The 23,481-nt window shown below is 47.8% G+C and overlaps 1 protein-coding gene across 1 annotated transcript in view; it reads left to right on the forward strand.

Moving 5' to 3' along the window:
* The window catches only part of LOC114866639 (transmembrane protein 132C), a 93,153-nt gene that overhangs the window by 44,084 nt on the left and 25,588 nt on the right, over nt 1-23,481 (forward strand). Inside the window, exon 4 of the mRNA XM_029168644.3 lies at nt 7,994-8,137. Coding sequence (XP_029024477.1) covers nt 7,994-8,137 — 144 coding nt within the window. The remainder of the gene's footprint in view (nt 1-7,993; nt 8,138-23,481) is intronic.

Below are 23,481 nucleotides of genomic sequence, written 5' to 3' on the forward strand. Positions count from 1 at the left end.
TTTCAAGGAGTGAGTTGAGGGAGGAAGCGACTCCAAAAAACAAACCGTCAGATGGAGTTTTTGAACCCTTCTGTAACAAAAGACAATCACCTGTTTCCATCTCCACCTCCGTCAGAGTCAGAACCCCCTGAATCCAACCCTGCTTTCCTTCATTCTGTGGTTCCTGCTTCACGTGCACGCACACGCGCGCACGTCTGAGCGCTGGCTGGCGACGCTGTGGCGACTTGGGCGTTTTCCACGTGTCCTGCGCTGATGGCGACCGCTCGGCCGTGGCCACGGGTGCAAATAATGAAGTGCAAATGGGGCTAATGCCGCGCCCGACGTGCCAGCGTTTATAGAGCCGACCTGGAAAGATTTACCTGTGTGTGTGTGTGTGTGTGTGTGTGTGTGTGTGTGTGTGTGTGTGTGTGTGTGTGTGTGTGTGTGGCCTTTGTGGATAAACGCGCTCTGCATGTCTGAGACCATATGCAAACACAACCTTTTGCCTTGTGAATGAAGCTCAAATAGACTTTATTTCATTACCGCTGCAGGGTTTTTTCCTCCGCAGCTGCACATTCCCTCGCTCTGAGAGAAGACGTCTCGCGGCGACGCATTTCCGACGGACGGCGTCTGGAAGCCTGCTTCTCGTCGCACCGCAACTCGGGCACTCGCGGTGTCGTCTTCTCGTGTCACAACACTGACGAGCGCAACAACACATGACATTTAGACCAAGCGGGTGCTCGTGACGGCAGTTGGCAGCAGTCGGCTCAATTAAACCCGCGGCTCCGGGGAGAAGCAGAGGCCGCGGCGCCGGCGCGTCCGGGCCGAGCTCCGGACCGCCGGCGCCGCAGAACCCGGCCGCCAGGTGATCGCTCACAGGGGAGTTGAGCAGAGCAGCTCCATTCAGCCCGTCCTCAGCAGCGCCATTAATGCAGCACACTTCATCAGGCTTAGCCGGCTTTTGTGTTTGTCCCCAGCGTGTCACATCCTTCAAAACCTCCCACAACAGTATAGTCACACAATTTATGATCTAATTAGAGAGCATAATGAATAGTCAACCATTTGTAACGATTGTGATTAAAATGTTTTAGTGATTGCCAAAGATTAATTGTTTCGCTAATGGCTTCAGATTGATGAAATTTGCATACATATGGCAATTAGGAGTTTTTGCTCTTCCCCTGTTTGATGCGCCGGCGGCGAAGATGCTTCCTGACAGCACTGTACAGCAGCCTTGGAGCCCAGCGAGCAGCCGACCGGCCCGGTACCGAGCTGCACGTGTTTGAGTGAAAGGACCTGTGCTCCGCGGGGCCCGGCCGCTGTATCGGCCCAGCATCAGCGCTAATCTGTGTAACCTTTGCCACAGCAGGTTTACCAACTTCCCGTAATCTGCCCCACTACATCCTGGGATTACGCCGCTTGTCCTCCTTGTGCGTCGGTCCAAATATTGGATCAGTCCCGGATCATCCAGCCGAGCCGGCGCGAGGTCTCGTTTTTATCCCCTGTGTCGGATGGGTTTTACTGGGAGCCGCGTCTGCGCGTGTGTCCGCCCCTGTTTAACTGGCCGGGCTCCAGCTCCGACGGCGGCCATAGGGATCAGCGGCGTGACCTCATTCTTTCAGCTAATCTACCCCAGCGGCGCTGGCGAGTTCCTGAAATCCAGCTTTACGGCGTAGTTTGTAGTCCGCGGTCCGGCGTGTGGTGACTCCTGCGAACATGGAGGATGAGGCGATAAGACCCCCGCGTGACACACATTCCACATTGGTGCTAATCTGAGCTCTCGCGCGCGTGACTGGGTCGGAGCGCTGACGTCGTGCTGTTTAATTGGGCGCTCGGACCTCGGCGCCGCTGTGGGTGTTGCGCCGCGCCGGCCCTCGGTGTCATCATCGCTCGCCCGCTTTCATGTGCCGCTCCTTCGTCGCTCGGGTCGAAACGCGCCCCCGTACGTCTCCCTCCGTGCACGTGCGCCGTTCCTGCCTTTTTTTCCCGTTTACGTCCCATTTTGTTTTTGCACTTGAATGCACCGTGGCGTGAGGGGATAACGAGGGCTCGGGGCAGATTGAAGCAAACAAAGTCAGCGAGCGCCCCGAGCTGCTGCCTTTGATAAACTTCACTTATCCTGCGCAGACATTTCATTTCCTATTATTTTAGGTCTGCGCTGCCTTTTTAAATACAACAATGCCTTAATTACATCTTACACCCCCTCTGTGATGACTTATGTATGTGTTGCATTCTGGCCCAGAACAACAGTGATGCATTATGCAGCAGTGGCACCACATTAGTGCTATCTCATCATATTATTATCATAGCGCTCCTTGGGCCTGCGCGTACAAAATGATGTTTTAAGGATTCCATTAGCCTCATTTGATTAATGTTCAATAATATGTGGTCAGTGTGAGATTAATTTGTTCCCTGTGCTGTGAAACCCTTCACGTTGTGTGACACTTCTCTGAAGCCCACGGATAAATTAGTAATGTGCTATTCAGGCATCACAACAAGAACACAGTGTTTCTTTCTGTTTTTTTTATTCCCGCTCCCTCTGTCATATATAGCTCTGTTCATTTTGTTCATTGTTCAGCCGTTGCACAAACGCTTCTGCCGAACGAGTGAAAAGCACCCATTTTTGGAGAATTATGAGCCTCGTCGTCGCGGATGCTGATTACGCTGTTCAAAACACATCGACTCTGACCATTGGGATGCAAATGAAGTTTGTTATTTATTGACAGGGAAATAATGATTTTCTTAGCACTAAGAGGCATTTAAGATGTACTGTACGAATGAAATCTTGCCCGGCTTTTCCAAATGAAATATTCTCTTTCTCCGACGAGCTCTGGGGCTTCTTTGGGTTTGATTCCAATTCATCTCTTGGTGCTCCTGTCCATATGATTTCCCTTGATCTGTCATGGATCCGTTGGTGTCACAAGGCTGTGGCCCGCTCACATTTTGAACCTCCTCTCATTTGAAGTCGGCCGCGTTCCTCTGCCAGTTACTGCTGCTGCTTTTTAAAAGCCACAAGTTTGTTCCCAGAGCTCCGTGTGTCAGTCATGTGGCGGCTTTTTCTGGTTTAGAAAAAAAAAAACACACACTGCGAAACAGATGCTGGATGAAGCATCACCTTCTGTGTTTCTCAAGCAACAAGAACAAAGAGAGAATTTTGCTAAAGGCAATCAACTCCTCTCTGTGAGAAGCAAATCCCCGCGTTTGTGTTTTCTTGGACTGTACTGCTCCTCGTTCGCTCTGATTGGTGATGTGTCTAGCGTTTGGTGGCAGTCAGCATCTCCTCAATTAAGAAGCACTCAATACAATCACTCCAGGTTGAAATAACTAAGCAGCACTTTACGTAGCACTCATGTCATCTCCTTTGTCCTCTGATAGATGGGTGGCTTTTAACCCTTCACAGCCTGGATCTCATGCACATTCATCTGCAAAGAATGATGACATAAGGGACGTCTGGAAGACGCAGCGCTGGCGTTCTGCTGGTTCAAAGTGAAGGATAACATGAACCCCACACAGTATTTGGTGGCCTGGGAATTCGAGCTTTGACTTTGGAGGCAGAAGGTTGCAGGTTCGAGCCCAGCTTGTGGCACCAGGTGTGCCCTTGAGTAAGACATTAGCTCCCCGGGTGCCGCACCGTGGCTGTGCACTGCTCACTACATTGCTTAAAATGAGAGATTCATTTAGGTCAGTTATTATTTTCATCTGCACATTAATTCATAAACTTAATCACTGAGGTTTCTTTTACAATAAAGTCTTCATTCATTGATATTCTGTTTGTCTATTAGTTTTTTTAAATATGTCAATACAGATTTTAAATGAAATGAAATGTCCTTAAATCAGCCGTGACTCTTCTCAGAAGCACTGCAGTAAAGCCTCAGTTGATGCTTGAAGGGAAGCAGGATGTTGCGTGGGGCAAAGATGGAGACGAGGCGAGCGAGCGAGCGAGAGAGAGAGAGAGAGAGACGTGCTGCAAGTGAGACAAAAGGAGGAGCGCGGGGGAACGCACGGCTGGAGACGAGCTCTTTATCTGATGCTGTTAATCTTGTCCTGCGTTTACGCCACCGCCACGCTCCGGCACTCTCCACCAGCCCTGATAATAGCGGGAGCAGCATCAAACTCATTAATTGAATTAGCTTGCTCCATATCGCCACATCTGCCTGTGTCCACTCGCCCCTAAAAACACTCCACCGACAACTATTCCTCATCTAATTGACTCGGAGCTTCACCTCACCAATTTATTGGATCAGCTCCCAGCGCGGTTCACCTGTCACTGGCTACTATCGAATTTAATTTTAACCCCGAGGTAATGGAGATTATTTCGTTTTTCAGCCAGCGGAATTAAAACAATAAAAAAAAGGTAGCAAACACAAAGGAAAACCAGGTCTTTTGTGTTTATTTCATAACAGGATTTAGCAGCAGGTGTTGGAGAATTAAGGGACGCAGCTCGGTGTGATTTGGTCAATTTAGCCTTAATTCTAATCAGCTAAACCGCCTCTTTTGAAATAATTTGGAAATTGTGCCCAGCGTTACAGTTCACATTCAGCTGCAGCGACTCTGCTCCAGACCCGTTTGTCACGTCGAGGAGCTTTCTGCCCAGCAGCGCGGCTTCGTTAATTAGGCCTCAGAACGCGGCTGCAGGTTATGTATGACTGTGCCCGGGCTCATCCGTATCGCGATGGACTGTGGAAACCAGAGGTGCTTCCTTTGGAGCCCGGGCGGAAACGGGAGCGATTGTCCTCGCCTCCGTTTATCTCCTGTAAAGGTTAGCTAGTCCACCTGCTCGCTGGGTCCCATTCACTCCCACCTTCTATCAGCCGTGACGGGAACCAGGCCGTGGGTCTGTGGACGTGTGTTATTGGGTTTGAAGTTTAGTGGCTGATGTCACCTCAGAACGGCCTGTGAAGCAGACGTCTCCAGCGCCCAGTGTTTTTCCTCCACGCTCTGTCGTTTTTCATTCCCGCTGATACAATGCCTGTCTTTCCTAATCTGCCCGGCTTGTCTCTGTACAGAAAAGGAAAAGGAGGAATCCGTCTTCCTGCTCGTGGACGCGGCGTTATCCTCCCGTCCCCGCGCTCGCCGCAAACACACACTTGTGTTTGTTCTTCCTCGTTGCTCCGGCTTAATTCGAGCCCCCGCAGACCTTCACACGTGCTTATGGGAACCCACACAGCCCATTTAGACATACAGCCAGAAAGATGTTTTTGAATGACAGTCTGTAATATTTCCTGCAATTTCTGCCCTTTTTATGCACGTTATCCTGTCATTATCATTATAAAGTCCTCTGAAATTGGGAGCAATTCCTCTCAGGAGAAGGTATGCTGCTCTTCGCTCGGATGAAAACATGCTGTTTTTCATATATTTCAGGTGAAGTGCAGCTCTGCTCCGCTCCAGTTCTCGGAATTATACTATTTACAGATATTTTGTGTTACCACTTTTAATTTTTCGAGCTAATGAAAACTGTCCGTGTGTTTGTCACACCTCGTGTGTGATGGATGATGCTCCCCTCTGTAAACCTTTAACACTCTGAGCAGTGACCTACTTGAGTTTTACTTTATTCTGCTATTTAAGACCTATAGAAATGTGCATATTAGAGATGTTACTGGGAAAGAGCAGTTAACATCACATGAACAACTGGAACTCTAGGTCATCTGGATGTCAGTCTCTGAGATGCTCACTTATTTTGGGGTCTTTCCATCTTTTCTGACTCCCCGTTTTCACACAGGCAGCTGTGATTATCCAGATGACATCCCGGTCGTTTGACTGTATTGTCATCACCATCAAGAATGTTGTTGTTGCTGCTGCTGCTTCCTTTGTGTTTAACATCAGAATACTCTTGTAGGGTTATACCTTCCTCATTAGTGTCAGAGATTCCTCACCAGGTCTCCGCTGCAGTGCCTTTGACAGGAACTCGAGCGCGTTCAGCGTCTTCTGCACCACAGGAAACGAGCGCCGTTGTGTTCGTTGGGCACCGAACCCCCAGATTTCATGGCAAGTCAATGACAGCTGTGTGAATCCCATTTGTTTCCCATTAATATTAATGTGCCTAGTGTTTCACTCGACGTGTGAGCTGTATCAGACCCGGGCAGCGGTTCTCTTTGAGAACGTCATCTCGTTCTTAAATACTGATGCAGGCACAGAATCAATGAGGCAGCGTCGTGTGCTGACGCGTGGGAAAGGACGGACGTGGAACCCGGGCCCTCAGATTGCTCTGCCTCATTGCTTCTTAACCACCCCCCATTCACCATCACCACCACCAGAAGCCATGTTGGCTGAGCCAGTGTCATTTACAACACAGCATTGGTTAAATGAGCCCCCTGGCTGGAGGGAAGGAAACGGGGTCGGTGCAGAAGTAAAAGACGAGGCAGATGTCGAACTGAAGAACATGAATGTAGGAAAGAAGTGAGGATTATTATTCCAGCACAGAAAAGGAGAGAAAGAAAAAGCTGCTTTGCTCCGTCACGGGGCCCAAAACCTTTGTGCATCCAACATTGGCCTCTGATATTAGCCCAGTAAAGCAGGCGGAACACTCTAAGACTTTGGTCCATATTAGTTGGTTATTGCTCCCCCTGAAGTCCGGCGTTGGCAGGCAGGTAATTACTGCGCCGTAACAGGAGGGCAGGCGGCAATCAGTCGTCTCCTCCTGGTTATTGTCTGCGTCTTCCACACAAGCGCCGACCAACACAAGGCCGGTTATTATCGCTCCAGCAGCCGGGAAAGATCAAAAAGGACTGGTTGAACACGGAAGACGTAATGACTGCTCTTCTGAGGACTGCTGCATGGTTTGTCATGTCATTATCCCCCGTTAATGCCGACTCCTTCTCTTTCTTTTTGCTCTCCCACAATGAGAATGTCTCTTTTTTTTTTGATGTGAGCTTCATTTTTGTTTCCTCCTCCACCTTTTTCTGCAGCTGGTGCTGTGCTTTAGATCCTCAGACCCCCCCCTCAGCACACACACACACACACACACACACACACACACACACACACACACACACACACACACACACACACACACACACATGCGCGCTTCAGTCATGCCAGTGGCTCGAACAAGAGCAATTTGTCATGTTGGAAAAGGAAGCAGTAAAAGCTGCTCATGTACTTCATGGTAATTTCATGTGACAGCGGAGGAAGAGAAGAGCAACAGCGCGTCAATATAGTGGAAGAAGAGGAGGTCATGGTTTTTCAGCACCTGTATTGCCTCCCACTGCCTGACTGTGAGTAATGGCGGTGAGGGAGACAGGACGGTGGCACAGAGATGACACGGAGGCTGATGAGACCCGAGTCCTTTTAAAACCCACTAGGTGTGAAGGGAGAGTGACCGCTCGCTGGAGCTGCGCTCGTGTCCGGCCTCTCATTATTCACACTTACTGTGATGAACATATTTCCACAGAGGATCGTCGGAACGCTCCACCCCGGACTCGTGATTATTCCAGCTCAGCCAATGCGCCATCTGTTGTCCTGATGCTGGGTTTCATTGCTGCTAATAAGCTAAATTGGCCCGAGTGAACCAGATTCACTTTCCCAAAGTTAATCCAGAGCAGATTTGAAAACATTTTAATCTTCTTTCATGCCTCGTTGCCTGAACTACACTTTTTACTTACTTTTTAGGAAGTGAGGTCGCTAATTGCTGCAGTTTAGCGTGTGGAAGCTCGAGCTGCTCCGATTCGTTCCCCTTCGCGCGTGAACACACTTCAGGTGGATGCAGCTGCAGACTGGGTGACACCAGTGCTCCAGCGCACTCTGTACCATAAATTGTGTGGTTGGCAAAGCCGCCTGGGAGCCTGAAGGTCACACACATCAAAACGGTGATTTCCAGCCTGCGACTTATTTAGAACAGATCCACCTTAAGGTACATGTGCATTAATTCACTGTAGATGAACTACAGTGAAGTCTGTACTGAAAATTACGCTTTTTAAATGATTGACAGTTCACTCCTGGGTGTTTGGTGGATGCTTGTTTGAAACACAATCATGATGAACATCAACACTGAATGCAGTGTAATTGTCGGCTGTTTCAGGGTCAGGCTGAAGGACGGCGTCGCCTTCCTGGGAGCCCGAACCAGCAACCCCGTCGCGTGGACGGTGAGCCAGGACGTGAAGAGCGAAGGCCACAGGATCGTCACGCTCCACTGTCGCAGGAAGGAGAGCAGCTTCAGCCAAAGGTGCGTCTCAGCCAAAATGAGTGGCCGAACGCGCCGCTGAGCAGCAGTGGGTAAAAGAGCGCCATGAGAAACGACGCTCGGGAAACGGTTCCACCGCCGCGGACGCAGATCCAGAGTCAGTTCATGCACGTCTCGCACCTCATTCTATTTCAGTGCTTCCACAAATGCCACAGTGGATATTTACCACTTTCCACATCAGTGAAACACGTCTCCCTGTTGTACCTGGTGACCTGCGTCTTGTTTGCGCCGAACGCGGGTTCGTTGAGCAGAAGCACTCGTACGTTCGTCTGAAAATAGTCCCCACAAACGCAACATTCACGTCAGCTTTAATCTGTGCTCAGCTGTTTCATACTAAGGTTTAAAAGGCTTCATGTTTTGTGGAACTTTATCCACATTACATTTAATCCCACTGTTAATTTGGGGAATTTCTTATTATTTCTTATTGGAATTAGGTACTTAGAGTGGCTCTGTACAACATTTTTAATCATATTTTCTGTTGTGGTACTTTTATGTTTTACCCCATTACGACATTTTAAAACCTTTCCGTGATTAGAATTTCCTTTTCTTTATGAAACTATTAGTTTCAATTGATGATAAATATCAGACAGCAGCGACCTGACAGCCGCTCGAGGTGGCGATCCATCACGCTTTATATCCTTGAGGGTATTTATCATATGCATTAATGCAATGAAGGACCTCTTTCAAGAACCGTTTGTGCATTTACAGTAAAGGTCCTCCGACATCAACGTAACGAGAGCACAACACGATTTACTGCGAACGCAATAAACTTATTTAAGAGTTTGTGTAAAACATTTTTACAGCCAGGCTTCTGCTGGCGACTACACACTTTTGATAGGTTGCGCCACCGAGTAATTCTCTGCGCGGAGGGATGTGTGTTGATGTGTGGGTGCCGCTTACACAACAGCGTGTCCTTTAATGAATAATACCTGCTGTCTTTTTGTAAACAGCGTTGACATTCAGCTCGGCAGCTAAGTGGTTTTAAGCGGCGTAGTCGTACACAGGAAGTGGAGGAGCCCGGTGCGCCTGCTGTTTCCTCTCGGGTGTCAGGGTGCCGACAGTGATAAATGACAAATCATCATCATTTACATCATCTCCTTCGCCGCATGCGGACGAGAAGAGGCTGTGAATTACGCGGGACGGCTCCGACCAAGGTCATACATGTTGAGTCCCGTATTATGACCCGTCATTCCGCTCCGCACAAAAGACTACCTTGAGGTATTGAAATGATAATGCGGGACCTGCAGCTGACCCGCTAAATGGAGCAGAGCTGCACGTACACGTAGCGTAGCACGGCGGCGAACGAGGGGCCGCTTTTTGAGGTGCCAGCGAAAGTGTGAACATTATCAAAATGGCAAAGTTGTGTTAGAGGATCTTTTCGATGCGGCTACGGCGCGAGCAGCGGTCAGGGTCCCTCAGTTTTACTGAAATACTCGAAATAGGAATTTCAAACAACACAAGCCGCCTGGACTCGTACAGTCCAGAGAACTAAGCCTCCCGGTTCACATCCTGCATGAATTCCAGCCCGGCGCCCACTGACTTCATCCGTGTGGCTCCAGCTGCTTCTGTAGATATTTCTTTCTTCAGATTCAGTCTGGCTACGAGATCGTAGCGATAACAGTTGAATTTAGTCCAAAGGTTCCAATTCCATAGATTCATTTTTTTCATCTTCCTGGTTCCCCCTTCTTGGTTTCTCTCATTCAGGGGGTCCCTTTCGTTTGTTCCGTTTGTGTTGTGTGTTGTGTGGCTACAGTAGATGTCTCGGTCAGATTAAGTGCTCAAAGTTCTTCGTTAGCCAGAATATGAGTTTAGAGGAGGCGGCCGAACACAAGAGCATTACAGTCGAACATCGATTGAAGCACGACCATTAAAACGGTATCAGAGGCAGAGTTGGAGAAATAATTGAAGCCGTGTGTCTCTGCTCTGACTCAGCCAGGTGTGTGATTGCCAGGTGACAGAGCGCTCCGGGCAGAACCTCATGACTGAGACAAACAGCCAATCAGGAGGCGCGAATATTGAACGGGAACGTGTAGACTTAGAGACGCTGAGACGATATAATGATGCGCCCTCTGATGCAGAAACTCACAACCGTGTTTTATAAGCACACACACACACACACACACACACACACACACACACACACAGACACAGACACACACACACACACACACACACACACACACAGAATCCCTGTCCCAAAAGTGTGCACATTATTTTAGAGCGACATCTGCAGCTATTGATGAACTAATTGAACTGTAGCATATTCAGAAATTGTTGCTATTTTGCCCTCGTTTAGAAAAATACAATGTCTCTTGCTAGAAAATTCTCCCTATCTTCAATAGCAGCGATGCCTCTGTTCCCACAATCCTTATGAAACCCACAGAAGTCACATTTGCATTCTGACAAGTCCCATAGTACTGGACCATGTTTGCAGCAGGCTGCATGGGAAGTGACTGCATCAACAGCTGCCTGGGTCCCCGTGCCCTGCTATAAATAAATATGCAGAAGAAGAGTTTGCACGGTGGCGGGACTCAGACTGTCTCTGTAAAGAAAGAAGCCGAGCCCACTGTGTAAACACTCGCTCATCAAACAGCCTTTAAATGTTTGTGATTCCTTCAGCCCAGTGGTTCAGTGCACTGAAAGAAGCAGTTTAGGAACCAGTCCAGCACCCACCCCCCACCCCCCACGCTGATCTGTGTCACAGTGTGCTGCGCTCAGCTCTTTCATTTGGAGGCATCTGTATGCAGACAGCAGAGATTGAGGAGTGGATAGTGTGAGATAAGAAAATCCTACTGTGATCTTGAATCCTGTACCAGAAATGTCTCATCATCAGCTGCACTTCTCCGTTTCCTCCCTCGTATGCATGTGAAACAGCTATTAAAACCACTCAAGTACTGTAAATCAGCCATTTTATCATTTCAACTGAACGGACTTTACAATCAGCTGTTGACGTAATTGAGCATGGAAGTGCAGCGGTTGTTGGGAAGCAGGTGGAGGTTCGATCGGGGTGTGTGGGTCTCAAACGGAGCCGATAGCGATGCTATTATGGAACAATCACACGCACATCAGGTATTCAAAGTGCTTCTGGCTCCTTTGTCTCTTTGTAATGAAAGCTAACACAATTTGGAGTTTCTGTTTGATTGAGGGGAAGAGTTGAAAGAAGAAAACAAATGGAGGTTCTGTTGCAGCGGCGGCTCCGTGGCCCAGGACTTTTTCGTGTCAATCAGTAACTCAACCAAGCTGCGCTGGAGCTTCGATTTGCAGTTGCGAGAGGTGAGGCGTGGCATCTAACAACTAATTAAAGTCAGGCAAAGGTAATGGGCAGCATTTCTCTATTTGCTCACCTCCTTAGAATTAGCATGCACTGAGAGACCTGCCGACTTTAAGATGCATGGAGTCAAAGAAAAGCTCATGGGCTGAAGTTAATAAAGTTGATAATTGATTGTTTTATTGACCAAAGTGCTCATTTGTTATCACATGTCAGGCGTTTAGACTTAGATCGTCTGTTTTCTTTAAAAATGGCCGAACCAGTTTAATTAAAACTTTTAATATAATGTCTCTCTACATTCTGATTTCATCATTTACTAAAAAGGCAGCAGGATTTAATATGATGAGCAGCCAAGCACAGTAAAACATGGCACAGCATGACGATTATAACGTTATGAAACACACACAATGCCACAAGGCAAAAGGAACCTTAAATTAGTCTTTATACGTTTAGGTTCAGTTACAGAGTTTGTAGAATTTTGTGCAATGAAGCAATGAAAATGTGGCCTAAATGTGGCCTTTTCCCCTGAATGACAGGCAGCCATTTTATGTGGAGCACCTCCATTTTCAGAGGCTCAAAGGTATTTGGACAGTTGAGAGACAAAAAGTTAATGGAGCAGGTGTAAAGGTCATTATTTGAAGACAAATGAAGTGGATAAAAGGTGGGAGTTTGCGAGTTAATACCAGATATTGAGTTGGCAGCAGCTGAGCTGAAGGTGCCAGAATGAGAAGCCCCTCACCTCCAACATAAATCTGCCTTCCACATCCTTAGAAAGAGAGCCGGCACAGAGCATCAAAGGGCCTGGACGGCCACAGAGGGAGCAGACGGAGGCCGGTGCTCTGGAGAGAATACCGCAAAGCCAACATCAGTAGACGTGTCATGTATGTGAGCGCAGAGGGCTGCGACGAGGTGCAAACATTTGAGACGCACAAACCGGATTAGACGCCACTAAAAAATAAAAAACATCAGAAACTCAGCCCCGCTTCAAGGATGCAACGCTCTGTGAGCCCCGTGTGCACGGACGCACTGACAGCAAACAGCCACGTGGACGCGCTGAGGCCTCCAGCGACTTCACACCTTCATCGCCCCGAGGATGATGATGAAAACGCGGGACCGCCGCTGTGAGGAGTGGGCGTGAGGCTCACGCTAAGCGACTTACAGACAGCCGTTCGACGCCCTCGCAGTGATGCAAGCGCGCAGACCCCAAGTTCTCCAGGTTCCTATCGCGAAACCCGCCTGAGTGACAACGCAACACGACATCATTCAATTTGAGCCATCAGCGTGCGCGTTTCATCATGTTTCCGCTGATTGCAGCGGCGGTGAAATTTATTTTAGGCTCCGGGATGTAAAAGAAATAATAAATAATAAAGTCTTGCAGAGAAGTTGCGTAAAGACTCGGAGTTCTGCTCGCAGAGTCTTTGATGAGGAAAGTCGGCTCCGCGCGCGAGCTCCGGTGTGAAATTGGGTTAAAGATTCAAATTGTTTCCCAACAGTTGGTGAAATGGTGTTTTGAGCATCAGCGAAACGGAGGCTTGTCACTCTGTGTTTGCCCCTGCCATCTGCTGCGGGAGGCGACACGAGCCTCTGAGGGTCCTCCTGCACAACAAAGGCAGCGAGCCTCAGTGTGGGGGATGCAAACCCTATGTTGTTCAGGCTGAGCTTATTAGCATAGACACGAGAAAAACACACTCCCAGAGAGAAATTGGCCCTAAAGATTCCAGTAAAATTTCCCTGTATGCCACATACTGTACGCCACATACACGCCTTCAGCAACATGGCAGATTGTACATCTGCTGTTATGAATGACTGCATTTCCCCCTCTGTCACATTATCTGTGGCTCCTGTAGCATGCGTGCTACGCTACGTGTGACCTTGTCCGTTTAAACCAGTTGGATTGATCGTCCTCATGATGTGCTAATAACAGCCTGGGGTCTCGTGTGCAGTTTAATCTTCTCCTGCTCTCCTCAACTTCTAACGTCCTCCTACTTTCTCCACCTTCTTCATCTCCGTCAGTTTGTGGGAAAAGTTACACTTGTGGCTTTTTTCTGTGTGGATATTTGCATTTCACCGTTCACATGCTCATTGTGACCTTGTTATGACTGATGTTGCTAATCTGCTGGTTAAATTGCGGTCATTGGCCGAGCAGGAATTAGTAAACCGTATGTAAAACTGGGCTGCACAGTGGCGTTTGGCCATGAATGCATGAGAGCAGAGGCACATGAAGAGCAGTTTGTTCATTCAGTGGTGACATTTAACTGCATAAACTGGGAGAGCATACAAATGGACATTGTTTGGGTTTAGTGAATATGTGTCTAAGCCGGCTTTAACTCCATGCTGGAGAGTCGTTAGGAGTTGGAGCAATTGACAGAACAATGATGAGTGAAGATTGGACGAGAAAGGAGTTCGATTTCCAGTCCTCTTCAGTTCACGGGGAGAGGTCAGAGGGCCTTGTGCTGTTCTTTGTGATTGCACAGAGCTTAATTCTCGTGGTGTATTAACACATGCGATCAATGGCCGGAGCAGGCGCGACTGCAGGGACCGCATTTACAACCTGAGTTAAATCAAAGGTCCATTCAGCGCGGCCCCACTCCAGTGGAGGAGTCTCCATGCATCAGCGAGGCACACGGAGGTTAACGACCTTCCTGTGTGTGTGTGTGTGTGTGTGTGTGTGTGTGTGTGTGTGTGTGTGTGTGTGTGTGTGTGTGTGTGTGTGTGTGTGTGTGTGTGTGTGTGTGTGTGTGTGTGTGTGTGCGCACACGCTTACTTATGTGCATTTGATTAAGAAGGAAATCCAACAATAGGCTACTATTAGGTTGTGCCTTGAAGTGCGTGGCAGTTTTGATTAGTGCTCCGTTGTAATCTCTTTAATTAACACTGCTTCAAAACAATGCACTCCGCAGACCAAATGAAACGATTTAGACGCCGTGCGTGCGAGCGTGAGACGGGGAAAAGTGCAGCGTAAGAAGGGGATGCGATGCGTTCACGTGCGTAGGCGTGGACGTATATGTCCTTGAGTGTGTGAATGATCCTTTGAAAGTACAATGTTCCAGATGATGGATATGGGAGCGAAGCAATTACCCTGCCAGGTGGTCTAATTTGTATGTTTGTGAACTGCTGTTTTCTTCAATTGGCTTATCACAGGTACAGGTAGCATGCAATTTGGTATGAAAAATATTTGAATATGTTTTGTAATCCTTTTAAGCAATCATCCAGACATCTTATTTCCCCGTGTTTACCCGTAGGGCCACTTCTCTCCTCACTGCTTCCCCTATATTAAAAAAGATTGCTACAGCAAACCGAGCCACGCGACTGTGTGATCGTTAGATGCCTCTGTAATATTGATCATATGTAATTTAATCTACATGAGTGGCAGATAAGTCCTACGTGTTTGTGGGCCCCCGCATGCTTTATGCTGCCGTGGAGCGCGGCCGCACCCCGCCAGCCTCAGTCTAAGATAATCAGAATAAAATCACAGGTCTAATTTATTACCTCAAACTTGTCATGATTAATGGAAATCAAAATGGACATGATGCTCCCAATGAAATGTAATTAATCCAACCTCAGCAGAATGATTTATAACCTTTAGCTAGCTCCTCTTCTGCCTCTGAAACTCTCCCAATAAATTAGACACTCTATTTAATGTGGATCTTATCATATCCTTGACCTACATGTTATCAGTGAACGAGTCTATCTGTCTGTGTGAAGTTAAACGCCCCTGATTGAGCCCTCTGGGACTGTGAATCCAGCCTCGGATGTGTGGCTAATCCCAGTAATGCAGCCAAAGACGCAGGAGCAGAAACAGCGCCTGAAACCATCAGGAGGTAAACTTCCTCGCTTATCTTTTAAGTCACTCTCTTCCATTTGGGCATCGAGCGCATAGATTTTCTTTTTTGTTAAAAAGTGAACGCGACAGATACCCCGGCCGTAACCGCGCGTGCCAAACCTCACCCATTCATAACCCACATCCCATTGTGTTTAAATGTAAATAAATGAGGAATCATTTTGAAGCGAACTGTAAAATCTGGCCTCCGCTCCTCCCAACTCGGCACTTCATTCCTCAATCTGACTTTTATCAGCAAGCGAAGCTCGTGCCCACAGACAAGCTGGAGATTGGCCATGGAGCCTGTTGGTGTTTGATAAGACAGACCCTACTGGCCTTGGAACCCTAGGCTCACACCCTCTCATCCATTTCATCTTCTAATAAATCATCCGTTGAATCCTTGGCTTCTGTTACTGCTGTAGAGCTGTCTTTAAGGTGTGCTATACTTTATATGTATGAGGCACTGAACTGCAAGGCCTTGCTAGGAGATCTCTAGTACACAGGAATCCAGTAACAGCGTTTTACTATTGCTATGCTCAAAGAGCATTAACTGACTGAGATGAGATGGGCATTTAGTTTAATTCTAAATGATCCTATTCTGTCCTTGAGGGAGTGCGTGCACTGTATTTGCTAGTTTATATTAGTTAATGGCTGAACTGAGACAACACACTCTTTTTAGAAAGCTGTTTGCCTGTAGGAATGTGAGGCAGCGTCTAATATGAGCCTGCCTCTGTAGCCCGGTTGGTGAGGAGGAGAGGGTTCTGTTGACAGATTAATGAGGTCCGGGTCAGCCGGGGGTTGTGTCTGGGTCAGCATTCTTAATAACCCTGCCCAGATATACAGTAGCAGTTTATTAAACAGAACCGGGCAGTGGTCTGTGAGTTTGTTTACGTCTGTGCACATGCATTTGATTTTCTGCCTTTATGTATTTGTGCTCAGACTGTGAGAAAGCAACGGTGTGGGAACTGTGGACAGAACCCACTGAGCTGGTTGAAGGTAGCAAATCCTGGTAAAACCTGCATATGAAACTGTGCTTTGCAAATAGAAGCATCTAATTACATAGATTTCCCGTCCACGCCAGGCTGGGAAGCGGGTGGAAGTAGAAATGTTGTTAAATGTTCCTGTAATTCACCCAAGTGAGTTTAAAGAACGCTGAGCCTTCAACAGGCGGACGTGAATCATTCTGATTTATTTTTCACAACATGTTTTCAGACGAAAACTTTTTTTCAACCCAATAAAATGACCCCTTAAACATAGAAAAAATAAATAAAAATAAAATAAAAACAAATAAAAGCTAAAGAGTGAACATTACCCTGCTAGAAGTAATGACATCTGATCAAGTTATAGTCTTGACATTTAAATATTTACATACTGTTAGTTTTGTAATAATTTCCACTCTCCAGTTTGAAATGAGTAAAAGGTGAAGTCTGTTTGTTTTTATCTTCTATCTCAGAAAACGATTGCCGTTTATATTCCTAACATAGTTTATAGAATGTGAAAATAATGTGGTTTGGTGAAAAAAGGAGTGATGTTGGTGGAATGTGTCCTCTGCATATTTGCATGTTTGGGTGAAGTATGTGTGGTTTTCACTGTCGGCCTCTGACTGCAACAGTTCAGCTCAGAGCATCACATTCGGTTGACGTGTTAAAGTATCATATACTCAACAATGTGGAATTAACTTCTTCATTGCTGTGTTAATATGTTGGCTAGTTTATTTCACACAGTGTGACTGTGTGTGTGTGTGTGTGTGTGTGTGTGTGTGTGTGTGTGTGTGTGTGTGTGTGTGTGTGTGTGTGTGTGTGTGTGTGTGTGTGTGTGTCTGCGCCACTTGAGCGGCTCTAGGTCACAGTGAAGAGGAAAAACTCCATTTAACAGAATAAACCTCCAGCAGCGTGACAGTGGGCGGAGATCAGGCCTGATTGGTTGGAGTGAGGTGAAAGGTGAAAATAAACAGCAGGTGAATGTTGATACCTGCAGGAAGGTGAAGATGGGGAGCAGCAGACTTTTATTCTGAAGACAGTGGAGATATTTTTAGTTATATTTATAGTTAAAACTCTAAAGCAGTTCGAATTGGACTTTACTGTGAACTGAGCACTCACCTTTGACAATCTTACATAGAATGATCAGATACTTCAAACCAGAACATGAAGTACTGTACATTGTGTTTGTAGTGTTTCATTAAGGACAAAAGATGCAGGAATCCTTAGAAAATATGTCAATCAGGCACTTTTTACTCAGATTGCTGTAGGAGCAGATATTTAAAGCTATCAGTGAAGCATCCTGTTCAGTCCACATATATTAGTGCTGTCACGCTGCATTGTCTTGCTAAAGCTTAAAAGCATCATCGGCAGAAAGGATAAAAAATACTTCCAGGGATCTAAATATTCCGTTTGGTTTTCACTTTGTAGCTCTCACCACCAAATACGTCGCTCCTTCGTTTCAAAGCTGAAAACGAGGCGAACGGAAAAAAAAAAGCGACGTCGTGATTTCACGGAAAATTTCCTCTGTTCCCACCGCGTTACGGCGCATTGAGACACACACAGAAGAAGCGACAAGAGGAATAAATGAAGACAGGGAGCGGGAACGCCAAAAGCAGGAAGGGAGACGAAAAGGCAGAAGGACGGAATGACGCGGGATCGAATCGATGCCCCTTCAGCCCCGCGTGCGGCAAAAAACACACATTTAGAACGCGCGTGTGTGTGTGTGCGCGTAACAAGAAAAAGACGTGTCATTTCTGGTGGAGAGTTTAAACTCCACGGGGGAGATTAGCCAGTCACACTGGGTTGATCTTATTGTCCGGGATAAGAGGATAAGCACCGCGGCCTCTGGAGAATTTTACTAACTCTCCTACAGCTACAGAAATCGATAATGGGATAGAAGACGGTGTTTATACAGGGATTGATCGTCTTGTGTTGTAGTCGCGGTCTTAGTCCCGGCCCGTCACCGCCGGCTGCAGCAGGTTAGTGACCAGCAGCAGCTCCTGCTGGAGTCGTGCCCCGCGTTCCCCCAGAACGGCTCCGTGCAGCGTTCACCCCTGGGACGCGCTGAACAATATGGTCGCCAGGATCACGCGTTACAATTAGCTGTGGTCTGTGAGCAACAGTTGGGAGACATGTGGTGTGCAGATGCAGGTGCTTGGGAAACATGAAGTCTTTCCAACCGCTATTAAAGGCAAATATTGCGCGAAAACCCCAACATCTTCAGGCGCGACTGTGGTTTTGAAAGCCATAAATGGAATCCAGGCAGAATCGCTTTTTGTTTTTGGAGACAGGATGGTGAAATGCCTCGTCGCGTAATGGGGAAGGTTTTTACCCAGAATGCTTGAGGTTTTCGAGAAGACATCTGAAACATTCCCTTGATATGTAGCTTTTTTTTTTTTTTTCCTGGGATAAATTTCCATACGTTTTCAGACACCCTGTTGCTGTGTGATAAGCCGGGTGTTTCAGAAACGGTGCTGGAGCAGAAGCAGCCACTTCCTTTATGCTTCCTTTCCTGCTGTTCAGCGTAAAAGTGGCATAAAATCCCAACTAATGATGTTGGTCTTGCAGGTGAGAGACAAAAAAAGTTAAGTTCTTCTGCTTCGCCGCCTTCCTGGTCACGATGCGGCGAAGGCGAGATCACCTCCGAGTTAGCGCGCCTCGTTAATATCTCCAATTTCCCAGGAGATGTCTGTGTTTTCTCCGATGCTCTCTGGGCGTCTCACTCCGGCTCGTGCGCCGCGATACGGCGCTGCGCTGCCATTGGCTGACGCTCGGAGCCACATCTGTTTCATGCAGGAAGCTACAATACTCTCATTTCACACATGGTTTGAGAGGAATATAGGAAAAAGGCAGGGAAATAGACTGGTAGGTGGTTGAGAGAGGCAGGAATGGTTAAAGGAAGAGGATGAGGAGGGAGTGACGGCGACTGGACAAAACAGCGTGGGGGGTTGTTTTAAAAATATGGATCAAGAGCAGAAAGGTGATTTGAGAGAAGAAAGCCAATATTTCTCCTTTAGTTCTAATGGGACTAATCCGGGCTCACGCCCCGGGTTTGATGAAGCCTGGGGGAAATCTCCTGCATGCATGAAGTGGGGATTCCACATTGGTTTCATTTTGTGTTGGTTTTCATTATCTGTCGTCTCATGTCGATGTTTATGGCTCCATAAAGCAGGTGGCCCTGGAAGGACAGGGCCCGGTCCCACTGCGGGGATTGGAACCAGCTAAGTTATCTCAGGATCATTTTAGCATTTTCCCTAATTTGGTTTTGCTCACAATGAATTAATCATGATTACTCACGCGCGCTCCCCAGCTATTTTTGCACCTTTCGCTTTATTCGCTGGCACTTTTATTCCTCTGTGACGCTCCCTCCCACTCGGCAGCCGCCGCGACCCCCCGCGGGGCTCCGCCGGCTGAGTGGCTCGCCTGCGACAGTTCGGGGGTCTGCCGTTCACCTGCGCGCCAGAGGAGGAGTGTCGACGGCAAGCTCCGCTAGTTTCAATAGGAACTCATTAGCATCATTGGAGAGCGGAGACAGATTAGACCTGAGATAGTGGAACTCATTAGAGATGAGCCCGGATTCCTCTGGGAGGAGCACTCACACACAACATATGGTTCCTGCTGCACCAGATTCAAATTTATTAATCATAATATACTAATGACCCCCATCTACATCATTCTAAATGACCTTCATTACACACAAATTTGGGTTAGCTTCTTCTGAACTACAGTACCCAGCGGTGCTCTCCACTATTAATGCTCAGTGGCCTTTATAACTACACACTTCAGCCTTTATTCATACTCCATCTGATTTCTCATGGGGTTATAAACCTATTAGAATCTGAATGTATTCCTGTTTGGCGAGACGGGGCCATGCCAAATGCAGAAAACACTTAGCTGCACAGCTGGAGTGTAAGTGAAGTACAAATAATTAAAACAGCTGCAAAAGCCAATCATAGGAGCCGCCGCACACGGACTCGCAGAGGAAGAATGAGCAGTAATTACATCTTGGCAAACATCTCCTGAGCACAATGAGGGCGCCGCCGCCGCCGCGTCTGTGCGGCCGGAGCCGCGAGTCAATGAGCTGAGACAGGTGAAAATGTCAGAGGGGTTGAAGCGGAACAATCCTCCCTCAGTCAAACACGGGAGCGCTCATAGAAAACGGACGGGTAGTTGTTCTGGGACCGTCTTCACTGTTCAGTCTGTGTGAAGGCAGCGGCTTCAACACATCTGGAACCGCAACACATCTGGAAGGAGTGGGACCAGAGGTCCCCCAGTGGCTCCACCAGTCGAAGCCTCCGGGCTCCTGTTTCCTCCTCCTCATTTGGAGCCTTCGGGGCAGCGGGAGTTGCTCATCTCATCCGTCTTCACACCTGCTCGGCTGAATTCTTCGCGCTCTCGCGTATCAGGATCGATTACGGCCAAAGCAGCTGCAGCCGCCAGCGTCCGCACAACGTGTCCACCTGCTGGCGTTTCCTCGCTGGCAGCAGATCTGCATGGAACGCGTTGATTTTTGGCAGCACCGAGCGGACGAGCTGCAGGAAGAGGCCTCCTTGTGAATTCTGCCCTCGTCTCTGGTTCCTCTGGCTCACGGGGTCACAAGCACAAACACAAGCATCCCGTCCACAGCTCCACAAACAAACAAACAACCCCGTATCGTTGGCAGGAAAACTCCGCCACAGAAGTCTGACTGCACGAGGAGTGCAGCGGTTGCCAGGCCTTTTTCCGCCCGAGAGGTTTCCCTTCAGCGCGTTCTCTCCGGCTGAGCAACACGTTGGTCTTAAACTAAATCCCATTGTCTTCTGGTTCCCATAATAGAAGGGAAATACATCCCTTCACCTGAACGGGGCCGTTTGAGGCATTAATCTCAGCGAGCGCGCGCACGTCGGCACCTTTACTCGTTCAGCCGCTGGACCGCTGTTGATTCATTGTGTCGAAATAGATTTGGGCCTTTGATGTATCATTGTTGTCAGTGCTAACGAAATCACCGCTGTGCATGAAAGGAACCCCTCGGGTCTCAGAAAGAGACAGCAGACTTTTCTTTTCACCAAGACGTCCGGGGAGGTGTTAAGAGGGAAGGAGGAAAACATGGCCGCATGTTTAACAGAGCTTTTGTGATTCTGAGCCACACGCTTTTATTTCCCTGTTTTTCGAACAAAAGGACTTTTATTCTCGCCCTTTTCCCTTTTTTTCCTCCCGCATGGAGCTGTTTTATTGCTACGACGCTGCGTTTGAAATGCATCTAACAGAAATTAAAGTGTGCGAGCGTCTTCCCTCCGAGTGGATTCTTTTACCTTGCTGTGTTTGTGCTTTCGCACCCAACAATGGGACTGACAAATGGAGATATCTCAAAAGCCTCCTCGAAAAATGACACGGCCGATATTCCACCTCATTTCACCACAACAAACCTGCCATGATAGCGGGGTATTTTCAGCGTGTCGCTTTCTGTAGTGGCACACTTCTGTGATCCCTGCAGACACTCGGCTTTTATTCCAGCCCCCTTCTAACCCTGTTTCCTGTGTGTGTGTGTGTGTGTGTGTGTGTGTGTGTGTGTGTGTGTGTGTGTGTGTGTGTGTGTGTGTGTGTGTGTGTGTGTGTGTGTGTGTGTGTGTGTCCTCCTCCTCCATGAATCGGGGCAGGAGAAGTGACGGTTGCCAGTGAGTGTATTGAATTGTATGGTAATCACACTGAGAAAAGGGCACACAGTGCAGTTGTGTTTCTAATGAGACACGGAGGAAGCCGCCTGACCTCTCCAACCGGTGGGCTCTGGACATTTATCATCTCAAACACATGCTGCTTGAAGGGTGGGAGAGAACACACTGCCCTCTGTTGGAGGTGACGTAACACTTCATGCCACAAGAGCAAAGAGAGAGAGAGAGAGGATGAAGCCCTGGTTGTGGAGCAGATAATGGCTGCTACAGTTCAACATAATCAGTGCCCAGAGTGACGGACGGACGGACGGACAAGCGCAGCGCGCGCTCTCAGCCGTTCACGCCTGCTGTTTTGTTTTTCCAGAGTCCAAGTTTGATTAAAAGGAAATTGATCGAAGGCCCAACGTGTGAGGCCAGAAGGCGCTAAACTGCACCCTACGTGGAAACGCATTCAAGAAACTGCAGGCGCGGTGTTTGTAATGTAATAGCTGTTCAGTGTGTTCTTGGTTATGTCATCATAAATGAATCTGTGTGAATATGTCCCTCAGATTGCTTTTATTCCTTGGTGGGTTTTTCCCATGGCCACGAGGAAATACAGAACCCAAACCTCCACCTACAGCACATACAGAGTAGCAAACGCGTGGAATATCCCTGATTAAAGACCACAACAGCAGACTGCAGCTGTTTTTATTTTCAGGAAGAAAACACACACAGACAGCGCTCAGACCTGTATATTTCCTCCATGTTCAGTCGCTGTGGAGCCAGAATCGCACCAAACCGTCAGCTGTGATGGGGCCAAAGCGCCTCGGTGTTTATGTGGGAACACTGACTATAGTTTGCAGCGTTACTCACTGAAACCGGAGACACCCCCCCCCCCCCCCCCCCCCCCAACCGCCTGACCTGCAATTGTTCCAGGCGTTGTTGTGATCAGTGCAGATTTTCAGCTTCCAGAGCGCTTCTCGCTTCATGTACTGTTCTAACTGAGTGGATCCTTATATCTGGACTTTGAAGTGAGGCTGGTGTCTGAAGTGTGAACACATAAAGGGGAGCTGTTCAAGGGAAACCTTGGATCTCAACACCCCCCCCCCCCCCTCTGCTCAACTTGGGCTCTCTCCAGCCTTGTTTTAATTGTGTGAACCGAACAACAAACATAGTTCTCATGACAGGAATACAGGAATATAAAGAGGGTGTTCTACTTATTAAAGAACTTTACAGAGAAGCTTTTACATTTTCTTTTCATATACAAGATTAAACATCTTAACGAGATTCTGATTAGTTTTTAGAATTGACAGAAATGTGTTTGAATTTGAGTTTATTCCACATGGATTCGTTCCCCTGGGACACACTTCCAGCTCCCTGACTTATATGTTCCAATAAATCCCTGTTTGCAGGAGGAGGCGTTGCATTGAGTTTAGACCCCGCCAATAATAGTTTGTGCATTGTTTGCATCTCCATCAGCTGAGAGAAAATGATTTGCTTGCCCTTCGTCTGCTCCGCAAGGAGACGCCGTGTTGTAAGATGAGAAATAAATTGCTCTTTTTTCTGCAAGCGTCACAGTTTGTGTGGACGTGAGAATGAATTTTAACGCCGTTTCATATCAGATCAAGCAT

This window comes from Betta splendens, chromosome 12 (genome assembly GCF_900634795.4).
Source record: "Betta splendens chromosome 12, fBetSpl5.4, whole genome shotgun sequence".
In the NCBI taxonomy this organism is placed as follows: domain Eukaryota; kingdom Metazoa; phylum Chordata; class Actinopteri; order Anabantiformes; family Osphronemidae; genus Betta; species Betta splendens.